Source organism: Bufo bufo, chromosome 2 (assembly GCF_905171765.1).
Source record: "Bufo bufo chromosome 2, aBufBuf1.1, whole genome shotgun sequence".
NCBI classification, from domain to species: Eukaryota; Metazoa; Chordata; class Amphibia; order Anura; family Bufonidae; genus Bufo; species Bufo bufo.
The window spans coordinates 132,503,489-132,527,836 of NC_053390.1; the positions used below are offsets into that span (position 1 = coordinate 132,503,489).

Sequence of the window (24,348 nt, forward strand, 5' to 3'; positions counted from 1 at the left end):
CGTCATCAACGTTATGCTGACCTCACTGAGGGCAGCATAAAATAGTGACAGACATGCTGATGTCAGCGGTGTGTCATTTATGAGCTCAACGTAAGTGGTTTCTGAGAACCAACATCATAATTATTGCAGTCCAGGCCTTGAAAAGAGTCAAATCTACCTGAGAAGAGTCCTGGATATCCATAATCTCCTGCTCTCCTCGCCCATCTGCTGATGATTGGCAGTTCTCGCTAGAGAGAAAGGGAGAAAACTAGGTAGAAGGCTGTCAGTCATCAGCAGGTGGGCAGGAGAGCAGGAATTCATGAATAACCAGGACTCTTCTCAGGTGGCTGTGACTCTTTTCCAGGCCTAGTCTGCAATGATTGTGATGTTGGTTTTCGGCAACCACTTACTTGTAACTTATAAAATGACAGACCGCTGAAATCAACTCACCTGTCTCTACTTTATGATGTCGTTAGCATGGGCTGCATAAAGTTGATGACAGGTTCCCTTTAAGGCCAAAGCAATTCTATGACTTCAGCAGTGTCACAAGCCATAAGTGAATGGTTATAGGCACACAACAGCACTCCCACATCCTGATTCACCTCCGTACCTGCATGTTACTTATACTTTATCTATTATTCCTACTAGTTTAATGAATGAATTGACAGCAATCTGCAATAAAAGTCATACTAAGTGTTTCCAGAGGGAGGTGGATCCCTGCATAGTCCGACACTGGCAGCACTGATTGGATAGTGTCAGACTGTGTAGGGACACCCATCCCCCAATTGGACCTTCACTGCAAAATTCTAGCAATTCAGTCATTTATTTCTAGTAGGAATAATAGAGGAATGGCACAACAAAGTGTCATTAAAAATAGATGCTCCAGAATGGTCATAGCAAAGGAATGCAAGTACTTATTAAAGGAGTTACCCTCTGGGACCCACACCTACAGTAACTCTACAAAGTGGAGGAGTGGGCACCTTTACTGTGCTAGAATCGTACATTTCTACATTACCTGCCATTGCAAAGGAGCCAGCGAGCCAAAGAGTAGTGTGGTATGATCTTCTGCAGGATGCTGGCCATCACCATGGTGACAACCAGCTGCACGCCTATCACACCCTGCAGAGAAAAGTGTAGACGGTGTGAGATGAGAACACAGACATCGCTATACAACCAGGTCTGATCAGCAGTCCTGCAACACAGTCTGAACATGTAGCATACTGCAAAGGAGTTGGGGTTTTCCAGGCTCTCCATATTAAGAGGTTCACTTCCATGGGAGTTGAGCCGCAGTAACCCTGCATGGCCACTACACTTTGCACGGCGCTATACTTCCTGCTCGGCGCTGGGGGCTGCAGGGAACAGCCGATCGTTGGAGATGCATGTGTCGGATCCTCATCGATCAAATATTAATCCCTTCACACATTATCACGTACGCGATAATGACTGGGATAGGCGATTACACCGAACCTGGTCATACAACCCCTTCAGAGGCTCCGGTCAATAGAGATAGTAGCATTCTGATCTGAGCCCCCGCAGTGAAATCGAGGCACAGCTATGCAGGCAGAGTGTCAGAATCCCATACACCAAAATAGTTCTCTATTATGGTGTATGGGACATGCGGTCATAACATTCCAGAGGCTGGTTATGCCCCCCCCCCTCTCTATAAAATACTTCTAGCTAGTGCCCGTCTTCTAATACCTAGATTCTGGCTCAAGCCGGAACTCCCTTCCCTAGAGCAATGGATAGCAAAAGTCGATGATCTATATAGGTTTGAAGAATTAGCAGCTTGGGAAAATCGCAATTACCAAAAATTTAGAACTACCTGGGAAAACTGGGGACACTTCAGGAATTTCAAGTGTTTGAAGCATTGACCCATCACAACCATATTCTTTCTCACTGTTAATTTTAAATGCTGTTACAAAAACTTGATGTATGATATAAACAAAAATGGGCTTCGCCTTGAAGGGGTTAATGACCTATCCTGAAGACAGGTCATCAATATCAAGAGCCCTGGAAAACCCCTTCAGAAAAAACAGGGCACAAGGTTAATGGAGTAATAGGTACATAATGGGAAAGGGGCAAGAAGGTGGTGGTGGTGGCAGGAACCCCGGCAAGACAGAAGGCGGCCTGTCCTGAGGATAGCTCATTAATGTGAAATACCTGGAAATAAACATCCGAAATGTATGGCCAGGAATTGACTCCGATACCTTTGACAGAGGCAACCAAATGCAAACATCACCCACAGACACGTTCCTCATATAGACGGGGAGTATTTCTGTGGATAGACCCTTACAAGGAGACACAGAAGGCCTTGAATATTGCACTACTGAGAGATGCCATTAAATCCAACAAAGAACTGAAAGAAGCCCTGTAAATCTCACACAAGCCACTTCAGTTCTGTATACTATTCACGGCATCTTAGGCTACTTTCACACTCGCGTTTTGGGCGGATCCGTCATAGATCTGCAAAAACTGATCAATTACAATAATACAACCGCATGCATCAGTCATGAACGGATCTGTTTGTATTGTCTGTAACATAGCCAAGGCGGATCCGTCATTAACTCCACTTAAAGTCAATTAGAGACGGATACGTTTTCTATTGTGCCAGATTGTGTCACAGAAAATGGATCCGTCCCCATTGACTTACATTGTGTGCCAGGATGGATCTGTTTGGCTCAGTTTCGTCAAGCGGACAACAAAACGCAGCAGGCAGTGTTTTGGTGTCCGCCTCCAGAGCGGAATGGAGACTGATCGCATGGAGACTGAACTGATGCAAACTGATGCATTCTGAGCGGATCCTTTTCCATTCAGAATGCATTAGGGCAAAACTGATCCATTTTGGACCGCTTGTGAGAGCCCATGACGGATCTCAGAAACGGAAAGCCAAAACGCCAGTGTGAAAGTAGCCTAAAAGGGAATGTGTCATCAGTAGTGTTGAGCGAACTTCTGTTTTAAAGGAACACTGACAGGCCCAAAAAGCATATTTAGGTATATATATGTCAGTACAGGTCTTATAAAGTGTATTAAAATCATCTAAGTATCCCCCCTGTCCACCTTATAAATACCGAAATATAAAGTTTTATAACCTGCTTGTCCGGTCACCAATCTGCCCAAGGGGCGGCGTTTAATCTCAAAATGCGCCCAGCCAGCCGCTCCCAACTGCCGTTCTGAAGCCCCGCCCAGCTCATCAATATTCACTTCGCTGGCCGGCGGCTACAGCTCTCCCGACTCAAGTGCCCGGCGCATGCGCATAAAGCAGGGTCTGCAGCGCTCTGTACGCAGGCGCGATGTGACCCCGGCCGGGCGCATGCGCTGAAGATTGGACGGAGGACGTGCCCAGAGGATCGAATGGGCTGTGCGCAGAATCTTGAGTCGGGAGAGTTGTAGCCGCCGCCCAGCGAAGTGAATATTGATGAGCTGGGCGGGGCTTCAGAACGGCAGTTGGGAGCGGCTGGCTGGGCGCATTTTGAGATTAAACGCCGCCCCTTGGGCAGATTGGTGACCGGACAAGCAGCAGGTTATAAAACTTTATATTTCTGTATTTATAAGGTGGACAGGGGGGATACTTAGATGATTTTAATAGACTTTATAAGACATATATATGCCTAAATATGCTAATTGCGCCTGTCAGTGTCCCTTTAAGTTCGGCCTCCGGTTAGCGGAGAATCCCGATATGGATTCCGAATTCTGTTGTGGTCCGTGGTAGCGGAATCAATAATGGCCGATTATTGATTCCGCTACCACGGACCACAACGGAATTCGGAATCCATATCGGGATTCTCCGCTAACCGGAAGCCGAACTTTAGACGCCGAACTTAAAACAGAAGTTCGCTCAACACTAGTCATCAGCAAATGGCCTGTTCTTTAAAATCACATTAAAAAATATATATTTTTTTTTTTTTTGGCGAGTTTTTCTAATTTTTCCATGTCACTATCTATATTTAATAAAAATGTACCGGTACATAATCCTGCAATTTTCACATAGGCCTCTAGGTCTAATAGGTTATGATTTCCTGTTCTGTACAGGTAACGTTTTAGTAGCTATCAAATTATTGCCACAGGCAGGATTACAACGACAGATATCACCTCTACATAGATAACACAGGATCCACCACTTACGGGTGATATCACAAGCTTAGCCTACTTTTACATCTGCTTTTTCCTTTCCGTTAAAGAGATCCGTCATAGGGTCTCAAAACCGGAGGAAAACGCTTCAGTCTTGTCCCCATTCATTGTCAATGTGGCAAAACTGAACGGAACAGAGTGCACCAGAATGCATTCCGTTCTGTTTGGTTGCGTTCCTATGCCGTAAATTTTTTTTATGAAAAGCAGCGTTTTTTGGTGTGTCATGCGATGCGTAGCAAGACGGTTCCGGCATGAAACACAATGCAAGTCACTGGTGCTGGATCCATTTTCTCGGACACAAAAGAAAACGGATCCGTCACCCATTGACTTACAATGGTTTTAGATACAGCTCCGTCATGGCTATTTTAGAGATAAAACAATCAGAGCCGTTCAGAACAGATGCAGCCGGTTTTATTATCCTAACGAAAGGGTTTTTGCTGATCCATGACGGATTCAGCAAAAACACAGATGTGAAAGTAGCCTTATCTACTCCCCCTGACCTCTGCATAGATAGCACCGGCACCATTAACAATAGGTGATATCACAGCTTATCTACTCCCCCTGACCTCTGCACAGGTCACAGAGCATGCCTCTCCCATAGCAGTCAATGAAGCCCCCTCTTGTCCATTGTGTCTATGGCCCATCTTGCTGTTCTCAAAAACAGGAAGTTTTAACATATTTGAGGTCTAGTGGCCAGTGTGAAACCACAGGATTTAAAAAAAAAAAAAAAAAAATTTTAAATACAGAGTGACGAGAAATTTAGAAAAAAAAAAAGAAAAAATTCCCCCCCCACGGCAAAAAAAACAACGTTTAAGGCTACTTTCACACCTGCGTTAGGTGCAGATCCTTCTGGTATCTGCACAGACGGATCCGCTCCTATAAATGCAAACGATGGTATCCGTTCAGTACGGATCCGTCTGCATACACTTAGTCAAAAAAAGTCTAAGTGTAAGTCAAACGGATCCGTCCTGACTTTCAATGTAAAGTCAATAGGGGACGGATCCGTTTACAATTGCACCAATATTGTGTCAATGTAGACGGATCCGTCCCCATTGACTTGCATTGTAAGTCAGGACGGATCCGAATGGCTCCGCATCGCCAGGCGGACACCGGAACGCTGCAAGCAGCATTTTGGTGTCCGCCTCCAGAGCGGAACGGAGCCAAACTGATGCATTCTGAATGGATCCGCATCCATTCAAAATGCATTGGGGCTAAACTGATCCGTTTGGGGCCGCTTGTGAGAGCCTTGAAACGGATCTCACAGGTGGACCCTGAAACGGCAGTGTGAAAGTAGCCTTACATATGTGGGGGTGGGCTTTAGCAATATTTTTCTCCTACTGCAAAGACAGAGAGGCTCCTGCCACAGTCAACTGTCTTATTACTGGATATTACTGGAAGCAGGATTCCGAGGAAGAGGAACAGGATTGTATTGTATTCAGAGGCAAAATAGGATCATGGAGGAAGAATAGGAAAGGAGGAAGAAGTGCTGGAATTTTTTATTTTATTTCAGTCACATTTTATATAGCTAGTGTTTCTTTAAAAAAAAAAAAAAAAAGCATCAACAGATGTTCCACAAAGTTTTTGGAATTGTAATAAATGTCTAAGGAGGTGTCTGAAACCTAGAACCCCTGAAGATTGGGGAGCAGGGTCCTATATCTGTAATTGCTGTGAAACTAACCCAAATTAGATGGACAACACTGTCACATACATCCATCAAGTTTTTTGTTTTTTTTTGGGGGGGGGGGATCCACACCTAACACCACAATCTCTAATTTTCATAGAAGGAGCATTTTCTTTGAAAGGGTTGTCCGAGTTGTGAAATAAAAATATTAAGCTCTAAAAATCTAATGTTAGCAATATATACATAAGCTAAGCAAGTTTTAGGCATAAGCGAAGCTAGTTATGTTCTGGCCCCTTTGTTGACATGCAGTTGCAGTGCTGTGGGGGTGTGTAACAACAATCTTTGAGCTCTGAGTGTGTTTTTCCTCATGAATATTTGTGGGTGTCAAGAAAGACTGCCTTTCCCCTCCCCCTGCTCCGCAAAGGGAGTGAATAAAACTGCTGCCCTGCCTGCTGGAATACTCAGAAGAGTACAGAGGAGAGAACTCTTCCGGTCTTTATCAGCTTTGTGTCTGCAGGGTGAGAAAGAAGGTAAGATCCTGTGCACAGCATTTATCTCCTCAGTGCCTGGAGAAGAGGAAACCCAGCAGCTGCTCAGTATCTGAGGCAGAGCCTCCAACCCTGAGTCTGTGCTGCTGATGGTAGAAGGGGTAAAACTTTGTTGAAGAATCCAGTGGGAGGGGAGACACAGGGCAGACAGCTCAGCCAGGAGATCGGCAGTGCAGGGGCCGGCAGATTGGGTAGTACAGGGGGCGTGGCTTGTCTCTCCAACCGGTACAGCCTTCACAGTGACTGTGCACAGTAGCAGACCTGCTCCCTCAGTTGTGCACGAAACGTCATCAGACAGGGAAAGAAGCTGACATCATGGACCTCAGCTACCTAGGAGAAAGGGGCCACTGGAAATGAAGTGAATTTAAAACCCTTTACATTTGCCAAGAAACATACAAAGAGCAAAAAAACAAACTTGGACAACTCCTTTAATTCAAACATAAAAACACACATATATTTACAGGTGGATTTTTTCCACACATTTTCAGCTGCACCCTTACTGGAAATTGTAAAAGTAACCCATGAGAAGTCAGGCCTGGTGCACACACAGACCCAACTGCACCGAGGTGACCAATGAAATCAAAACACCACCTCTGACAGACCTAATTAAAAAAAAAAAAAAACACATAAAACAACACACCGGTATACATGAACAGAAGTTTAAGTATACAATTACTCCCCCTAAAATGCACCATTCATTGACATGGTGTAAATGCAGCAAACGTCGTAGCTTCAAATGTGATACAAACAGTAACAGTAGTAATAAATGAATAACGCCTCTATGTGGGAGCGCAGTCAATACAAATCCACGGCTTCACCATGAGTTACATACTTCACGTGGAGCCTATGGAAGGAGAGCCCGCAGTGAAGTGCTTCTCCTACAATAATGAGGACTGATGAAGGGCGAGATTACCTGAACCAACACAAGGGCTGACAGAGAAGTTTATCAGCAAGGAGAAAGAAAGGAGGCGGCAAGGTCAAGCAAAACTGATTTTCTTGTTTGTCTTTGGCATACCATCAATGAGGGAGGCAGAAACAAAACACTTGCAATCTGCATAGTGTTTCCATTCACTTCTATACTAGGTTTTGCAATATATAAATTCTAATGATTTATCCACAACATTATGTAATGAGATCTAGTAAGGCTACTTTCACACTAGCGTTCGGTGCGGATCCGTCTGGTATCTGCACAGACGGATCAGCACACCTATAATGCAAACACTTGCATCCGTTCAGAACGGATCCGTCTGCATAAATGTTTTTTCAGATCAGAGTTTTCACATCGTGAAAACTCAGATCCGACAGTATATTCTAACAGAGGCGTTCCCATGGTGATGGGGACGCTTCAAGTTAGAATATACGAAAAGAACTGTGTACATAACTGCCCCCTGCTGCCTGGCAGCACCCGATCTCTTACAGGGGGCTGTGATCCGCACAATTAACCCCTCAGGTGCCGCACCTGAGGGGTTAATTGTGCGTATCATAGCCCCCTGTAAGAGATCAGGTGCTGCCAGGCAGCAGGGGCCAGACCCCCCTCCCTCCCCAGTTTTAAATTCGATGGTGGCCAGTGCGGCCCCCCTCCCTCCCCAGTATTATATTCATTGGTGGCCAGTGCTGCCCCCCCCTCCCTCCCTCCCTAGTATTATATTCATTGGTGGCCAGTGCGGCCCCCCTCCCCAGTATTATATTCATTGGTGGCCAGTGGGGCCCCCCTCCCTCCCCAGTATTATATTCATTGGTGGCCAGTGCGGCCTCCCCTCTCCTCTAATTAAAATCACCCCCCTTCCCCAATCATTAGTGGCAGCGGAGAGTTCCGATCGGAGTCCCAGTTTAATCGCTGGGGCTCCGATCGGTTGCCATGGCAGCCAAGACGCTACTGCAGTCCTGGCTGCCATGGTTACTTAGCAATTTTAAAAGCATTATACTTACCTGCGCTGTCTGTGTCCGGCCGGGCGCTCCTCCTACTGGTAAGTGAAAGGTCTGTGCTATAAGCAATGCACCGCACAGACCTGTCACTTACCAGTAGGAGGAGCGCCCATTTACATGCTGCAATCTCCTCCACAGTATGGGAAGGAGTGATTGCTAATGCTATTGCTTGTCCCCATACAGAATCATAGTTTGCCGGCAGCAGAGGCTGTTTAAAACAGCAAACGATGAATTAGGTGTCCACACCAACGATCAAATTACCTGGGTAATCGGCGGTACCTGTACACTGCCAGATGATTGCTAACGAGCGTTCCTATGGACGCTTGTTAGCGATTATCTGGCCAATTCTCAGCCTACGTAAGGGTACTTTCACACTTGCGGCAGAGAATTCCATCAGGCAGTTCCGTCGCCGGAACTGCCTACCGGATCCGTCAAAACACATGCAAACTGATGGCATTTGTCAGACGGATCAGGATCCTGGTCCGTATGACAAATGCATTGAAATGCCGGATCCGTCTCTCCAGTGCCGGATCCGTTTTGCCGGAACACTTTGGGCCGCATCTGGCATTAATACAGGTCAATGGGAAAAAATGCCGGATGCAAAAATTTTGGATGGAGATAAAAGCGTAGCATGCTGCGGTATTATCTCCGTCCTGATCAGTCAAAACGACTGAACTGAAGACATCCTGATGCATCCTGAACGGATTACTCTCCATTCAGAATGCATGGGGATGAAACTGATCAGTTCTTTTCCGGTATAGAGCCCCTAGGACGGAACTCTGTGCCGGAAATGAATATACCCTAAAGTACCGTTAGGCCTCTTTCACACTTGCGTTGTCCGGATCCGGCGTGTACTCCACTTGCCGGAATTACACGCCGGATCCGGAAAAACGCAAGTGTACTGAAAGCATTTGAAGACGGAACCGTCTTCCAAATGCGTTCAGTGTTACTATGGCACCCAGGACGCTATTAAAGTCCTGGTTGCCATAGTAGGAGCGGGGAGCGGGGGAGCGGTATACTTACAGTCCGTGCGGCTCCCGGGGCGCTCCAGAATGACGTCAGAGCGCCCCATGCGCATGGATGACGTGATCCATGTGATCACATGATCCATGCGCTTGGGGCGCCCTGACGTCACTCTGGAGCGCCCGGGGAGCCGCACGGACGGTAAGTATGCTGCTCCCCCGCTCCCCGCTACACTTTACCATGGCTGCCAGGACTTTAGCGTCCCGGCAGCCATGGTAACCACTCTGAAAAAGCTAAATGTCGGCTCCGGCAATGCGCCGAAACGACGTTTAGCTTAAGGCCGGATCCGGATCAATGCCTTTCAATGGGCATTAATTCCGGATCCGGCCTTGCGGCAAGTGTTCCGGATTTTTGGCCGGAGCAAAAAGCGCAGCATGCTGCGGTATTTTCTCCGGCCAAAAAACGTTCCGTTCCGGAACTGAAGACATCCTGATGCATCCTGAACGGATTTCTCTCCATTCAGAATGCATTAGGCTAATCCTGATCAGGATTCTTCCGGCATAGAGCCCCGACGACGGAACTCTATGCCGGAAGACAAGAACGCAAGTGTGAAAGAGCCCTTAGTCCGATAGCATGCAGCTTCCTGAGGGGCACTTAGTTGAAGCGCGCCGCTCTAATAACCATGCCACTTTAACTACTGGGAAAGGGGACACACAGAAAATCCAGCTATACCGTGGTTTATCCAGAGAGGATATCCTAGGAACTGAAATAAATCTGTAAATGCAACCGCAATGTGTCTGCCTGCCTTACACAATGTAGGAACCCACAGTGGAGCTGGTCTATTACACCAGCGCCGGCTGCCCAACCACGGATGCCCTATGTTCTAGCAGGAGGGATGCAGTCACATGTAAGAATCCCCAATCACTCCCCTAGAGACTGGTTTTGCCAGTGTAGGGCGAGTCAAATAATTTCACTACAGCTAAAAAAGAAGAAAAAAGGAAATGGATTGGGATTTTCACTGCAATGATCCTTCTGCAAAATTTAAAAATGTAATTTAAAAGTGGATTTTGCCACAGATTTCCCAGGTGCAGGTCATCGCAGTGGCTGCAGCATTGTCAAACCGGAAGTCGACAGCGAGGGACCCGAGCTCGGGGAGTGATGGAGACAGGACCCAGCTACAGGGAGTAGGTCTGCCCAGGAGGGTTTTGCTAAAAACCCACAAAAATGTGGCCAACCCCTTTAAGCGGTGAGTGGTTGGAGTCTGAAGGGCCAATTAGACGTTGCGAATATCGTTAGAATTTTCATAGAATTGTTCAAAGTTGAGCAGGAATCGTTGCATGTAATAGCGTGGATCAGACGAAACTGCCAGACTGAAAGATTGTTAGCTGCTGCCACATCCCCTATCGGAAACCCACCAGTCGCCTTCGCCAGCATGCTCAACCTGCGGCCCTCCAGCTGTCGTAAAACTACAACTCCCACCATGCCCTGCTGTAGGCTGATAGCTGAAGGCTGTCCGGGCATGCTGGGAGCTGTAGTTTTGCTCTAGGGCAGTGATGGCTAACCTCCGACACTCCAGCTGTGGTGAAACTACGGCTCCCAGCATGCTCCATTCATTTCTATGGAGTTGTGAGAACAGCCAAGCATAGTTTTACCACAGCTGGAGGGTGGGAGGTTAGCCATCACAGGACAAACAGCAAAAAATACTTAGTAATACTTGTTCTGTGAAAGCGAACGTCTTTTGAATGCAGACAACCTGCTGCACGCTGTCCGGCCGATTCCCGGGATTCTCTGCTGGCTGGATCGCAATGCCGCAGATGTGAAAGTAGCCTAAGGCCTCGTCCACTTTTCCGTTTTTCACTGACATGTGCTGTCTATTGGTTTGTATGGAGTGGAGTATACCAGCCTTGGGCCACTTTAGGGGCCATGGCACTTGTATAATAACTGCACCCTCTTCATAGTTTACATTGGTCTGGACACCGGCTCATACTGCAGACCCCTGTACTATTCATAGCGGCGGTGAAGGGTATAGAAAAAAAAAACTGCAATTTTTGCTGCTATTAAAGCATCATGGGTTATCCATTTTTTTTAAAGGGTTTCTGTCATAAGAAATAACCTTATGTAGCTGACTGACATTAGCGATATGCTAATGTCAGCAGTACATAACAGTATGCTTTATAACTCCCTGCCTGCCATCGTTCTCTTAAAATATGCTATTAGGGCGTTGCTTCAGCACCTAGACGCTCAGTCTACGCACCCTTTGGCACGCCCAGGTCCAGTTGATTGACCTTCGAGTTCTCCTCAGTGTCCCGTAAATCCCGCGCCTGCACCGTCCAGTTTAGTATTCGGCGCAGTGAGTAAAGGACGCGCTCCTGCTGCCGACTTCCTTCCTTCGGCGCAGTGAGGAAGCCGGCAGCAGGAGCGCACCCATCACTCACGAATACTAAAGGGGACTGCGCAGGCGTGGGATTTACGGGACGATGAGGAGAACTCGAAAGTCAATCAACTGGACCTGGGCGTGCCAAAGGGTGCGTAGACCGAGCCTCTAGGTGCTGAAGCAACGCCCTCATAACACCTAGAGGCTCAGTCGCTAATTTTAAAAGTCTTTATGTTAAGAGAGCGGCGGCAGGTAGGGAGTTATAAAGCATACTGTTATGTACTGCTGATATTAGCACATCGCTAATGTCAGTCAGCTACATAACCTTATTTCTCATGACAGAAACCCTTTAAATCTAGATAATTCCCTATTACTTTACCATTCAATGACAATCAATACATTTCATCTAAAAGCTGCCATAAAAAGAGCCTACAGTGTTCAATGTGTAAACTCAACCTAAAATGGTTACATCTGTCACCGTACAGTCTCATTGTTACTATAGCGATATTTGGGATCCAAATCCTGCAATAGTATACACAGATTAAAGAGCAAAACTGGGAGCAACAGACACAGAACCCAGTGCCGGGGACCAGGTAAGTACACTCGCCAGCGCAGGTCGGCCATTCTGGGAGGTCAGTATTAGTCATGGATAGTCCCTTTTAGGGTTGGTACGATGCCAAAATTTTTATTCAATTTCGATACCATAAAAAGTATTGCGATACTCGATACCACCTCGAAAAAAATAAAAACACAAAAAAAGTCCAGCCCATAATAGAACAGTCCTATCCTATTTTTGGGGGGCACAAGGTGGCTAAAAAGATCCATTAGGGTGAATAGGACTTTACATTCTCCCTGCTGCCCTGTGCTTTGTGCACACGGCAGCAGGGAGCTTACCATGGCAGCCAGGGCATCAGTAGCGTCCTGGCTGCCATGGTAACCGAGCAGAGCCCCATGATTTCACTGCTGGGGCTCCGATCGGAACTGCCACTGCACCACCAAAGAGGAGGAGGGGAGGGGACCCTGTGGCCACCACCACCAATGATTTTAATACTGCTTATAATTTATAATACTGGGGTTTTGGGGGGGGAGTGCGCACTGCGAAACCAATGAAGATAACTAACCTTTTAATACAAATATAGGCACCCGATCTCTATGACAAGGCACTGCGATCCGTGACAATTAACCCCTTAGCTGCCGCCGGCACCCGCCGCCTATATCTGTATTAAAAGGATTAATTATCTTCATTGGTGGTGCAGTGGCCACAGCCCCGCCCCTCTCATTGGTAGCAGCGGCAGAATGGGGGAGGGGGGGGGGAGGGGAGACTGCCTCCTTCTCCACTGTGCTGCTGAGGGAACATGGAGCACTCTGAGAGCAGCACGCACTATGTTCTCTGATACTAGGCTGTGCAGTAGCACAGCCTAGTATCGGTAAATGGCAATTCCCAGTATCAAATTGATCCGGGTACAAAAGTATCAATTTGGTATCGATAATTCGATACCCGGTATCAATTTGGTATCGATAATTCGATACCCGATGCAACCCTAGTCCCTTTAATAGTCTAGAAGCACCCAGTCTGTGAAATGGTGCTAAGCAGTAATGTTCTGTATTGTGTGCTGTATTATGGCCCATCTAACAGTGCATTCACATACAGTGCTGTGCACAAGTTTTAGGCAGATGTGGAGAAACTGCTGCAAAGTAAGAATGAACTCAAAAATAGAAGCGTTAATAGTTTCCATTTATTCTGCAGCAGGAAATGGCCCCAAACATACAGAACTATCTTCAGCATAAAGTACAAGGAGTCCTGGAAGTGATGATATGGTCCCCAAAGAGACCTGATCTCAACACCATCGAGTCTGTCTGGGATTACATGAAGGGACAGAAGGATATGAGAAAGCCTACATCCACAGAAGATCTGTGGTTAGTTCTCCAAAATTTTTGAGACAACCTCCCCATTTTGGTTGTCTCACCTCAGACACTGGTGGTACATCACTAAGATCTGCGACCAATGTCATATAGGAGGCAAAGGTGGGACCTGCACCTAGGCTTGGGCAAAATGAAAAATATTCTAACGATATTAAGAAATTTATTGCAATAACTATATATGTCACAATGAAAAAAGACTCAAAACATGTACCCGTGTTTCCTGGTTGCCCCCATACATTATAAAGTCTCCTTGATGCACCCATAAACTAATACCTCCTTGTTGCCCCACCAAGAACAGGGTTCACGTTCCCCCAATCTGATGGAGTGGCCGGTCGGACATGCGCCCTGCTGCTCCATTCATTCTCTATGGCAGGGCTGGAGATAGCAGCGATCAGCCATCTTCGGCGCTGCTGTAGAAAATGGGACATGCTAGTGGAAAACACTGATAAATGGGTTGTTCGAGATGTGCCCATCATAGGTGCCCGTTGTTAAAAAGGGCACCTTGGCATCATAAACATGCCTTTCAGTCAAATAAGACATTGGGGGTCATTTGCTTAAGACAGGCCCTTTACATATCGGTCTTGTGCCGCTGGTGGAAGATCCAATACATTTATTAAGAGGCTCATGCACGCCTCTTAATAAATTTGTTGCATCCTCCGCTGTGCGTGCGCCAGAAGTGAAATCTCTTGTTTAAAACATTCTCATTTACAAAAAAAAAATGTAAATACAAGTCAAGAGCGACTGACCCTATGGCGTCACTAAAATATTGAGATATTGCCACATCGCCGTTTCTTAATATCGCCAAACACTACCTGCACTTGTCTCCAGAACAGGATCCCGAAGTGAACACTGGGCGTTCGCCCTCCATTCATTTCTGTAGGGGCTCAGAATATAGCCGTGTGTGCTCGCTCCGCTATTTTCAGAACACCCCTAGAAATGAATGGAGAGCAGGTTGCACTCCACTCTGGAGATGGGTGGGACATCCTAGCAAGAGGCCGCCAAGGTGCCAGATGCTAAAACGCCTTTAATTGATAAAAATAAACTATTGACTCTTCCACTTTTGAAAGACTTTGCACAGTAATGTATCTCAGTAGCATTTAATTAGCTTGACTGATCACAACACAAAAATATCTGATAGTTCATGCGACGTAACCACTCCTACAGAAAACTATGGGTTCGGTTTTACAATCAGATTTGTTGCAATATTTTTGTACTTAAAGGGAACCTGTCACCTGGATTTTGTGTATAGAGCTGAGGACATGGGCTGCTAGATGGCCACTAGCAAATCCGCAATATCCAGTCCCCATAGCTCTGTGTGCTTTTATTGTGTCAAAAAAATTATTTTATAACTAACGTTTCCGGAGCCCAGCCACGCCCACTGTGAAGGAGTCCAGCACCGCCCCGCATCCTCCGAATCTCCTCCTGCTCCCCGACGTCACAAAGCTAGAGCGCCGTAAGCTCGCGATGCGCGAGCTAGCGCATGCGCAATGTCGGCATAGTGTTCCTTCACTGTGCTGGCATCAGCCTCAGGGAACAAACTGCGCTCTAGCTTTGTGGCGTCGGGGAGCAGGAGGAGATTCGGAGGATGCGGGGCGGTGCTGGACTCCTTCACAGTGGGCCTGGCTGGGCTCAGAGTCAGAACGCTGGACTCAACTCTGAGGCATGGAGGAGGAGACAGGACTCATCTAAGGTTCATTTACACATCTTTAAAATCATTTTTTTGACACAATAAAAGCACACAGAGCTATTGGGACTGGATATTGCGGATGTGCTAGCGGCCATCTAGCAGCCCATGTCCTCAGCTCTAGGCACAAAATCTAAGTGACAGGTTCCCTTTAATTTCCCCATCTCTTAAAAGGGATTTTCTCACTTCAGCAAGTGGCATTTATCCTGTAGAGAAAGTTGATACAAAGCCCTTACTGATGTTTTGTTATTACCCATATTGCTTCCTTTGGTTGGATTCATTTTTCCATCACATTATAAACTGCTCGTTTCCATGGCTACGACCACCCTGTAATCTGACAGCAGTGGCCGTGCTTGCACACTATAGGAAAAAGCACTAGCCTATGTGCGCTCCCACGGTCCTGGCCACTAGAGAGATCAGAGCTTTTTCCAATAGTGTGTAAACACGACCACCACTGATAGATTGCAGGGTGGTCGTAACCATAAAAACGAGCAGTGTATAATGCGACGGAAAAAAAAAATCAAGCCAGCAAAGGAAGCAATATGGATAATAACAATACATTAGTAAGTGGCTTGTATTAACTTTCTCTATATGATATATGCAATTTGCTGAAGTGAGACAACCTATTGCTATGATATGTCATCAGCTTATAAATCGGTGGGGGTCTGAGCTCTGGGACCCCCACTGATCCTGGGAAGCGGAAGCATTTTAGCACTGCTTCCCCTTCTGGGTTTTCCACGCACTACAGCAGGTCATATATCCTTTAAACGGGGCATCACTTGAACAGCTGGCTGGATGGGGGCCACTGTGGGGGGGGGAAACAGTGGTGGGGAAGCAACGCCTCTCCCGGGGTCACGTCCCCCCACCAATCATAAAGCAACAGTCAGCTGGGGAAATGTATCAAAAGTGCTACAAAGAAAAAGTGGAGCAGTTGCCCATAGCAACCAATTAACTTTAAGCCCTCATTTTTCAGAAGACGGGATCTGACTGCTATGGGCAACTACTCCACTCTCCCTTCCTCCACTGACTCTAATGATTCACATGATGGCTTCACACAAAACAGATAGCAGTGAAGCAGAGAACAGCTGGATGCTGCAATGGGACACGGCATTTATCCATCCGTCTCATGCGCTAATATACCATGATACGGACTACGGGAAACTAGCGTACAATGCGGAAGAAACAATAAAAAATAAAAGAGATATATATATATATATATATATATATATATATATATATACACACACACACACACACACACACACATATATACACACACACACACACAAGCCGGAGCTTTTACAATCAAGCTGCCAATACTGATCAGTAACAGGACGTGGGAAAATATTTCCTACTAAACCAAATGTAAAACACCAGAGTTTTCATCAGATCATTGGGATTGACCATCTGAACGTCAGACATTACACCACCATCCATTCACGAACATGGGACATGAAGGGCACTTTACCATCTTTGTGCTGAAGGCTTGTTCCTCAAGATCCTAGAGAACGAGGAGCTTTCTTCGGATATCATATATAGGCGCTGGAACAGAAAGGAGGAAAAGTTACATTCTGGACTTGGTGACAATCACTCCTCACAGACGGAGGCGGGCAGTCTCTGAAGGGCACCTGGGAGAAGGTAGGAGGCCCCCCCCCCCCCCCCCCCCCTGCTTGGACAGGAGTCAAGGTGTGTGAGAGAACAATGGGGGGAGGGGACGGTCTACACAGTGTAAGGTATTATCCGTGTACAGGGGTATGCTGAGGATATACACACAATAGACACTGCAGACTGTAAAACAGGGAACCCTCCATCCCCCCAATCCAACCGTCGCCCCTTTGCAGGCTGCAAATCCACTGCGTTTTACGGCAGCAGTAAAGTGAAGGCGATTTTTTAATGTAATGGAAGCCCATAACAGACAGACATGTTGGGGGCTTAAAAATCTGCACCGCGGGTCAATTCCCACGGCACTTTCACACCTCCGGCAGAGAAGAGCCTGCTGGACTTCTCCGACTCCCAAGCTGCCGGATGTGGACGGAATGTCCGCCGGCGCTATTAGATATAACGTGGTCCGGCGGATATCTGTACGCATTCCGGCAGACAAGCAGAGACCATTGGGTTCGGTTTGTGCCCAGCCGATTCTCCGCTTGTCTGCTGGAAAAGCCATGCCAGATTTTTAAACCGGAGGTGAGAAATTAGCCTTAGCCGACATGGGCAAAACGCCAGAAATAAAGAAGCCTATAGGATAAACGCCATACCCACAGATCTGCACGCTTGTATGTGGCGTGTTTTATATCTCACTATAGACTTTACGGTGACATAGGACCAGCCGTGTGTGAATAAAGTCTCAAGCAGGTCATAAAGGTTATAACCAAGAGGAAGACATTTTTACCAGCGGAGCCAATGGTTTTAGCTACTTTTTCTTTTTGTTATCAGTTACTGAATCGTAACTTGTGGCCCTACGGTTACTTTCACACTTGGGGCAGAGTGATCCGGCAAGCAGTTCCGTCGCCGGCAATCCGCATGCAACCGGACAGCATTTATAGACGGATCCGTCTCACAAATGCATTGCAAGAACGGATCCGTCTCTCCGTTTGTCATAAGGACAGATTTTTTTTCCACATTTTTACCGATCTGCGCATGCGGAGACCGGAAGGACGGATCCTGCATTTCAATGTAAATTAATGCAACTGATCTGGAATTTTGGACGGAGAGAATACCGCAGCATGCTGCAGTATTTCCTCCGTCCAAAATACCGTTCAGTGACTGAACTGAAGACATCCTGAACGGATTTCTCTCCATTCAGAATGCATGTTCTTTTCCGGTATTGAGCCCCCGTGACGGAACTCAGTGCCGAAAAAGAAAAACGCTAGTGTGAAAGTACCTTAAGCTTAATGGGATTTTCAGAAATGGGAGCTGCCCAAAAACTCACCTGGTAGTCACAGGCCCAGCTTCTCTATACGACATAGGGCTTATGCACACAGCCTTTGCACAGGCAACATCCGTGCGGCTGCTGCAGACTGATCCAGACCCTTTCAACTTGAATGGGTCCGTGATCCGTCCGCATTCCCCAAAAAATAGAACATGTTCAAGTGAATGGGTCCACATCAGTGAAGCGGTTCACAACCGGCCGCAATAGGGGCCCGGGGCATGTGCATGAGCCCTTAGGCTCCTTTCACACAAGCGAGTTTTCTGCGCGGTTGAGATGCGTGACGTGAACGCTTAGCACCCGCACTGAATCCTGACCCATTCACTTCAATGGGTCTGTGTACATGAGCGGTTTTTTTCACGCATCAGTTCTGCGTTGCATGAAAAACGCAGCATGTTCTATATTCAGCGTTTTTCACACAGCCCTGGCCCCATAGAAGTGAATGAGGCTTCAGTGAAAAAACGCATTGTATCCGGAAACAAGTGCGGATGCAATGCGTTTTTCACTGATTGTTGGTAGGAGATGTTGTTTGTAAACCTTCCGTTTTTTATCACGCTCGTGAAAAATGCATCAAAACGCATTGCACCCGCGCGGAAAAAACTAAACACAATTGCAGACAAAACTGACTGAACTTGCTTGCAAAACGGTGTGGGTTAAACCGAACGCATCTGGACCTAATCCGTCATGCTCGTGTGAAAGAGGCCTTGGGGTACGGCTACATGACGCAATTTGTCTTGCTACAAAATGGTACAACTACACTGTGACATGTGTCGCACAACAATTTTTCTAGTGATAGTCTATGGTGTCGCACAAAAATCCAACTTGGACGCATCTTTGAGCAACTGTTGTGTCGCATGTCACGGAGCGACAAAATAGACTGTCACTATAAAAAATGCCGTTGTGTAGCCTTGGATGGTCGCATCGGGTGAATTAAGGGACCGCTACACTAGGGTGTTTCATTTTGAAATGGAAAAAAAATAAAATGTAAAATCTTTGCAGACTTTGCTTACGCCCCGAGTCTCAGTGATGTAAAAGATATATATGCCAAATTTCAAGAAGATTGGATAATATTTAGGGATTTGTAAAAGTAGGCAAAAAATAAATTTTTCACAAACTTAAAATAATATAAAAACTAGACACCAAGATTAATAGTTATATTAATCAACTCTGAACGATTCAATCCCTTCTTTTGTTACCGTGGCGACGACTTTTCTGTGATGCTCGACTACCCTGAACAAGAATTGTTTTTGTTGTTCGCCCCTGACCGATTCGTTAAACCTTTTTATCAGAGCAATTCCTCTTTCTGCGGTATCATCGACCACCTTAAAGGGGTTCTTTGGATAGATCATCTGCATCTGATCGGCGGGGGTCCGACACCCGGGACCCCCGCCGATCAGCTGTTTGAGAAGGCAGCGACGCTCCGGCAGTGCCGCGGCCTTCTCACTGTTTACCGCTGGCCCAGTGACGTCATGACTTGTATCAACTGGCCTGGGCGCGGCCAAGTCCTATTCAAGTGAACAGAGCTTAGCCAGGCCAGTTATACTAGTCGTGACATCACTGGGCCAGCGGTAAACAGTGAGAAGGCCGCGGCGCTCCTGGAGCGCCTCTGCCTTCTCAAACAGCTGATCGGCGGTGGTCCCGGGGGTCGGACTCACGCCGATCAGATGCTGATGATCTATCCAGAGGATAGATCATCAGTTTAAACCATGGATGCCCAACCTGCGGCCCTCCAGCTGTTGCAAAACTACAACTTGGTGTACAGCAGGGCATTGTGGGAGTTGTAGTTTTACAACAGCTGGAGGGCCGCAGGTTGGGCACCACTGACTGCAGAACCCCTTTAAGAGCGTTCATGTGGCTTCTTAGAGAATCACTGCAGTATTCTGTCACGTCGTGGATCCCAAACAATTCAAAGAACGTCTTTGTTTTATTAGTAACGAAATGGCTCAGGTCTTTTCCTTTAAAAACTAGGTTTTTACCTTCTAATCGTTTCATTTCCTTTTTCTTTGCAGGTTTGGTTTCTACATTTTTTGTCATATTTTCCTTAACAGCCTGAGTAATACGTTCGTCCAAAAAAAGCCAATCCTACATTTGTTTCTGACAGATACCAAAGGTGTCTCTTAGCAACTGTGAGAGCACTTTTTTTGACGTCCGCACCTGGGTAAGCGCTCAGAAGCTGTAGCATATCCAAATCATTCTTTGGAGCCCATCGACTTACAATTGCCTTGCGCAAAAAGCGAACATATATGAGGCAGACAAAATGTGCAACCCGTTTCAATCCTAGGAATATTCAACTGTTTAGTGAAGTGGACAACTTTAAGTGCATACGTTGCCTTTGCCATCCACCTTGCTTGATGCAAGACCAACCTCCTGAGTAGTAATAAAAGTGATCAATATGTGAAACCCCTAAATATTATCCACTCTTCTTGAAATTTGGCATAAATATCTTTTACATCACTGAGACTCGGGGCGTAAGCAAAGTCCTATGACAATCACATCTTTGGAAAAATGAAACACCCTAATTTTTGGTAACTCTCATTGTGATCCCTTTCACTTCTATGGGATCACCCTAATCTGTGGTCCCAGCGACGACTGCTGTCACGTGACCAGCGTCGCCGCCCCCTTATTGAGAATGAACGCAAAACCTTTCCAACGCACTCAACGCGCCATATGCATTTTCAGGGTAGACACTTTGTACAATACTGAACATAGCCATTTGCACACACACTAGAAGTGGATGGTGAATCCCCACCAGCTTTCATAGTGACGCCATATACATACAGGGCACATGTAGGACAGGCATATGACAGCACTGAGCACATCTGCAGAATACAGAGGACAGTGCACCCAGTGTATGCCAGCCTCTGTGTGCCGCTCCGCCAGTGCTGCCCCCCACACGCATCCTCCCCGGTACACACCGTTCTTTCCAGTCACCGGCACCACAACACTTCTTGCTTGCTGGAGGTCATGCTAGGACCCCATCTTACAGCAACATGGCGGCGCACTGGCCTCCACCGTGGCTCTGGGAACCTCACCTGGCACGTTGTCCGTGATGCTGGCCCCGCTCTGTACAATCGGAAAACATAGAAGAACTTGCGGGATATTCTGACTACAAATCTGTATCCCTCAGAAATAAAGTGTCGCGCTGACTACAGACAGGCAGTCTCTAGACAGCACAAAACAAAAAGGACCCCGTTATGCTCTGAGCATGCGCACTGAGTGAATCAAGCCGTCGCGTTAGGTAGTGACTAGAATGGAGCTGCTCCTGGCGGGTATGATGTCATAGGAAGAGGCGGGCCTAGTCATCCATGGGGCGGGGCCTCGGGATTTTGCAGGAGATCCTGCAGAACAGGTTGATGGAGAAGGGAGCAGATGCAGCAGATAGCTGTGTGGATGAGAGCGATGGTTGTCAGTTTTACATGGAGGCCTTTTTGCAGGGGCTGAAGGGAGGAGGGGAAGTGATCTTTGTACTGGAGACTGTATGTTAGAGGGGTGTGTGATATTATTTACATGGGACTGTATATTGGAGGGGCTGAAGGCAGGGGGGGTGATGTATTTTACATGGGACTGTATACTGGAGGAGCTGAAGGCGGGGGTGATGTATTTTACATGGGACTGTATACTGGAGGAGCTGAAGGCAGGGGGGGTGATGTATTTTACATGGGACTGTATGCTGGAGGGATCTGAAGGGAGGTTAGTGGTGAAGGTAGGGTTGGGCGATAAGCCGGTATCTAGGATATACCGTGGTATTATGAAACGGCGATATCACATTTCTTAATTCCCATAGGATTTTGGTGACGTCAGGTCCACTTCTGCCATAAGAAGGCCTGAAGCCCATGAGGCAGCAGAGCGGCGCAGGTGGTGGTGATAACATCACCAGGTCATGGGCGACACGACGCATCATCAATATCAGACGAGAAGGCGGTGCTCCATGCTGCTCTTCGTCTCAGAAGTGCAGACAAGTTTTGGCTTCATTCACTTGACCGGAGCGAGTACTTGTAACTACACTGCGCCGCTGCTCCAGAGGAGACGACGTGTATTGTAAAGACCATGAAGCAACGCTCGCATGGAGCGCCGCCTCCTCGTCTAACAGCTGGTTGGCCGGGGTGTCGGTCTCCCGCCAATCACATATTGATGACCTATACTGAGGATAGATCATCAATATAAATTGCTGCACAACCCCTTTAAGGCTGTATTTCCGGTCCACGTCCGACTCACATTGCGAACCCATTCATTTTTAAACCCATCCGGACAAGAATAGGCATTTCTAGCGTGGGACGCACACAGACTGTATTTTGCAGTTCCATGATTTGCGGACAGCAAAACGGATATGGTTGTCTGCAGGAGGCCTAACAGTAGGGTTGGGGTGGGGGGACATCATAGGGGCAGTCGTAGTCTCTGAACGCTTTTAAAACGGGCGCAGTGTAGGCGCTGTGACACAGTGAGGGGTTGTGTTTGGCAAGGCAGGCATTTTCCAGTTCCATGCGGCGCTCATGTACCGCCAGCCTCTTTTAACAGCTGATTGGCAGAGTCCCGGGTGTCGGACCCCCACGAATCTGATATTAATGACCTATTCAGATGATACGTCACCAATATAAATTCCCAGATAAACCCTTTAATTCACGATGATCAATTCTACCAGGCAGTATAAATGCTTTAGTACGGAGATCATGGTGACAGATGATTGTTACGTTTTATATTTAAACATATTTCTATCTGTGTGGTTTGTGGTTATATATTTTAGGCTACTTTCACACTAGCGTTGTTTAAATCCGGCGTTCAGTTCCGACATCGGAACTGCCCGCCGGATCCGAAAAAACGTGTGAAAACAGATTACATTTGAATCCTGATCAGGATTTTGATCACAATGAAAAAATGCATTGGAAAAAACGGATCCGCCATTTCTGGACTCTAACTTTTTTTTCACATTTTTCGTGTTTAACATGCAAAAGCCGGATCCGGTTTGACTGAACACACGGCGCCGGATCCGGTGTTAATGCAAGTCAATGGGAAAAAGACCGGATCCGGCGTTCAGTCAAAGTGTTCAGGATTTTTGGCCGGAGGTAAAAATACAACATGCTACGGTTTTCTGAAAAGCTTGATCAGTCAAAAAGACTGAACTGAAGGCATCCTGAACGGATTAGGGCTCTTTCACACCTGCGTTATTGTCTTCCGGCATAGAGTTCCGTCGTCGGGGCTCTATGCCGGAAGAATCCTGATCAGGATTATCCTAATGCATTCTGAATGGAGAGAAATCCGTTCAGGATGCATCAGGATGTCTTCAGTTCCGGAACGGAACGTTTTTTGGCCGGAGAAAATACCGCAGCATGCTGCGCTTTTTGCTCCGGCCAAAAATCCGGAACACTTGCCGCAAGGCCGGATCCGGAATTAATGCCCATTGGAAGGCATTGATCCGGATCCGGCCTTAAGCTAAACGTCGTTTCGGCGCATTGCCGGAGCCGACATTTAGCTTTTTCAGAGTGGTTACCATGGCTGCCGGGACGCTAAAGTCCTGGCAGCCATGGTAAAGGGGAGCGGGGGAGCAGTGTACTTACCGCGCTCTGACGTCATTCTGGAGCGCCCCGGGAGCCGCACGGACTGTAAGTATACCGCTCCTACTATGGCAACCAGGACTTTAATAGCGTCCTGGGTGCCATAGTAACACTGAAAGCATTTGGAAGACGGTTCCGTCTTCAAATGCTTTCAGTACACTTGCGTTTTTCCGGATCTGGCGGGCACCTCCGGCAACGGAAGTGCATGCCGGATCCCAACAACGCAAGTGTGAAAGAGGCCTTACTCTCCATTCAGAATGCATTAGGATAAAACTGATCAGTTCTTTTCTGGATTTGAGCCCCTAGGACGGAACTCAGCGTACCCTTAATGAAATGGTTAATGAAAGTACCCTTAATGAAACGGATGAGAAAGTTTAGATTTTTTTATTTTATTTTTTCATTTCATTACATTACAGCAATAAAGCTGGAATTAGGCTATACATCTGTGGCACAAATTCAGACAGGCACTGGCAGATGCTACCGGAATGCCCGCCAGCCCCATTAATTATAATGGGGTCAGGTGGAGATCCGGCTGCAATCTGGCAAAGATGAAGATAGTTGGCCAGACAGAAACCGCTGTGTGCATAACCAGCCTGCCAGAAGATTATAGCGCACAGGTGAAAGTAGCCTTAAAGGGGTTAAGTCTTCAGTATTAAACATTTGGACAACCCCTTTAATGCTGTCAAACAGGCAAGAGGGTCTAGTCCTGATGGCCAGGTTCTCAAGT

The 24,348-nt window shown here is 46.9% G+C and overlaps 1 protein-coding gene across 2 annotated transcripts in view; it reads right to left on the minus strand.

The window, feature by feature from the left end:
- TMEM161B (transmembrane protein 161B) overlaps nucleotides 1–21,249 on the minus strand; it is a 37,760-nt gene extending 16,511 nt beyond the window's left edge. Inside the window, exons 1-3 of one of the 2 annotated variants that reach the window (XM_040421523.1) lie at nucleotides 21,105–21,249; nucleotides 16,615–16,688; nucleotides 995–1,098 (exon numbers count right to left, since the gene is read on the minus strand). In XM_040421523.1, coding sequence (XP_040277457.1) covers nucleotides 995–1,098; nucleotides 16,615–16,617 — 107 coding nt within the window. In that variant the 5' untranslated portion in view covers nucleotides 16,618–16,688; nucleotides 21,105–21,249. Of the gene's footprint in view, nucleotides 1–994; nucleotides 1,099–16,614; nucleotides 16,689–20,987 lie in introns of both variants that reach the window. The other variant, XM_040421522.1, reaches the window with a different exon arrangement.
- Nucleotides 21,250–24,348: the final 3,099 nt, after the last annotated feature.